We start from the raw sequence: 1620 nt of genomic DNA on the forward strand, positions 1-1620 counted from the left end.
ACAACAACAACAACAACAACAACAACAACAACAACAGACAGACATCTAAACCAAATGCAAAACGGTCGAGTTAAAACATAGACCTTCACTTCGTTCGGTCAATCAAGTAATCATAGCCTGGCTCCCGGTCTACTAATATGCTAATCTAGAAAGAGAGAACAAATTTTCAATAATTACCAAGAAAGCTAAAATCCAAACATGAATACAGTAAACATAACTACAATACATATTGCTTTCTCTTTAAATACAAAACAGGATACCTGACATTCAGGAAGTTTAATAACACTTGAAAATACCACTGAACGAGATTGAGAACGCAAATGAGAGTAAGAAATCTGATGAATCAAAACAAATCCAAGTTTATCCAACACACACGGTTCACGGATCTTTAGTGACAAACGTGTCTCAAGTCTGTTGAAGCTGTTTATTACTCACTGGTATACCCACACTTCTCATTTCTCTCTTTCCTTCCTAGTGAACTTAAAGCGATTAGGGGATTGTGATGATTTAATTTCATGTAACTACCTACCGCTCTTGCGCCTCTTGTAGTAGGTATTACTTCAGAGTTCATGGAACTACCAATGATATTCAGTATTGTGAGTTGTTCCAATGTTCCGGGTATAATTTTTGTACACCCGGTGCCCGTTTTATCGGAATTTTTCAGGATATTCGCAAATGGTTCACAGCCTACAAGGTTGGGTAATTGTATAGATAACATCTTTATCAATTTTAACAAAGATAGTTTTTCCTCATCTGTGTTAAATGTGGGTTACTCAGACCATCATGCTCAAGTGATCAATATCCAAGTACCTAGTAAAACAAACTCCTGTCCGATGCAGTTTCCTTGTGTTATTATGTCACAACTTTGGTGCTCACCGCAGCATTGTAGGATTTTCCCAATATCTTAATAATCCTAAAATTGTTGTTCCAATGTTCCGGGTATAATTTTTGTACACCCGGTGCCCGTTTTATCGGAATTTTTCAGGATATTCGCAAATGGTTTTTTTTTATTCTTCAACCAGAAATTTTTGGTGAAAAAGGAAGAAAGAAAGGAAATAAAGTAAAAAGATTTTGAGAAAATTAGCTAGGTACTTTTTATTGACTAGATAATTTAAAATGGTTTAAAGCTCCTTAAATCATTTTAAAATATAACTAGGCTATTTCTAGCTTTCTAGCTAGGCCAGCTAGGCCAAATGAATAGAATAGAATAGAATAGGTATGTTTTATTTGCACATAAAATACATTGAAGTACATTGTACAAATTTCTTGACCCCGCCGGGAATCGAACCCGGGTCTCCCGCGTGCAAGGCGAGCGCAGTGACCACTACGCCATGGGAGCTGACGATCAAACGGATAATAACAAAACCTATTACAGAAGCAGGTAAACTATCTCTACGGGGTATAATACAGAAACTTGATTGGAGTTTTATATCTAACAAAGAAAAAAGTGCTGAAAAAAAATTCGAGACATTCCAAAGCAACTTATCGTATGGAGCAAATATCGCCTTCATACCTAGAGAAAACAAAAGTTATAAAATTAAACTCTAAACCAGCATCCTCCATAAAATTTAGCCGTGAGTTAAAAGATTTACGCAAGACTCTACGAAAAGCCTCAGAGTT

The 1620-nt window shown here is 36.0% G+C and overlaps 1 protein-coding gene across 1 annotated transcript in view; it reads right to left on the bottom strand.

Moving 5' to 3' along the window:
* LOC103515333 overlaps positions 1 to 394 on the bottom strand; it is a 6150-nt gene extending 5756 nt beyond the window's left edge. Inside the window, exon 1 of the mRNA XM_008480273.3 lies at positions 178 to 394. Within this exon, the coding sequence (XP_008478495.1) occupies positions 178 to 228 (51 nt within the window). The 5' untranslated portion in view covers positions 229 to 394. The remainder of the gene's footprint in view (positions 1 to 177) is intronic.
* Positions 395 to 1620: the final 1226 nt, after the last annotated feature.

This window comes from Diaphorina citri, unplaced genomic scaffold, assembly GCF_000475195.1.
Source record: "Diaphorina citri unplaced genomic scaffold, Diaci psyllid genome assembly version 1.1 scaffold1320, whole genome shotgun sequence".
In the NCBI taxonomy this organism is placed as follows: Eukaryota; Metazoa; Arthropoda; class Insecta; order Hemiptera; family Psyllidae; genus Diaphorina; species Diaphorina citri.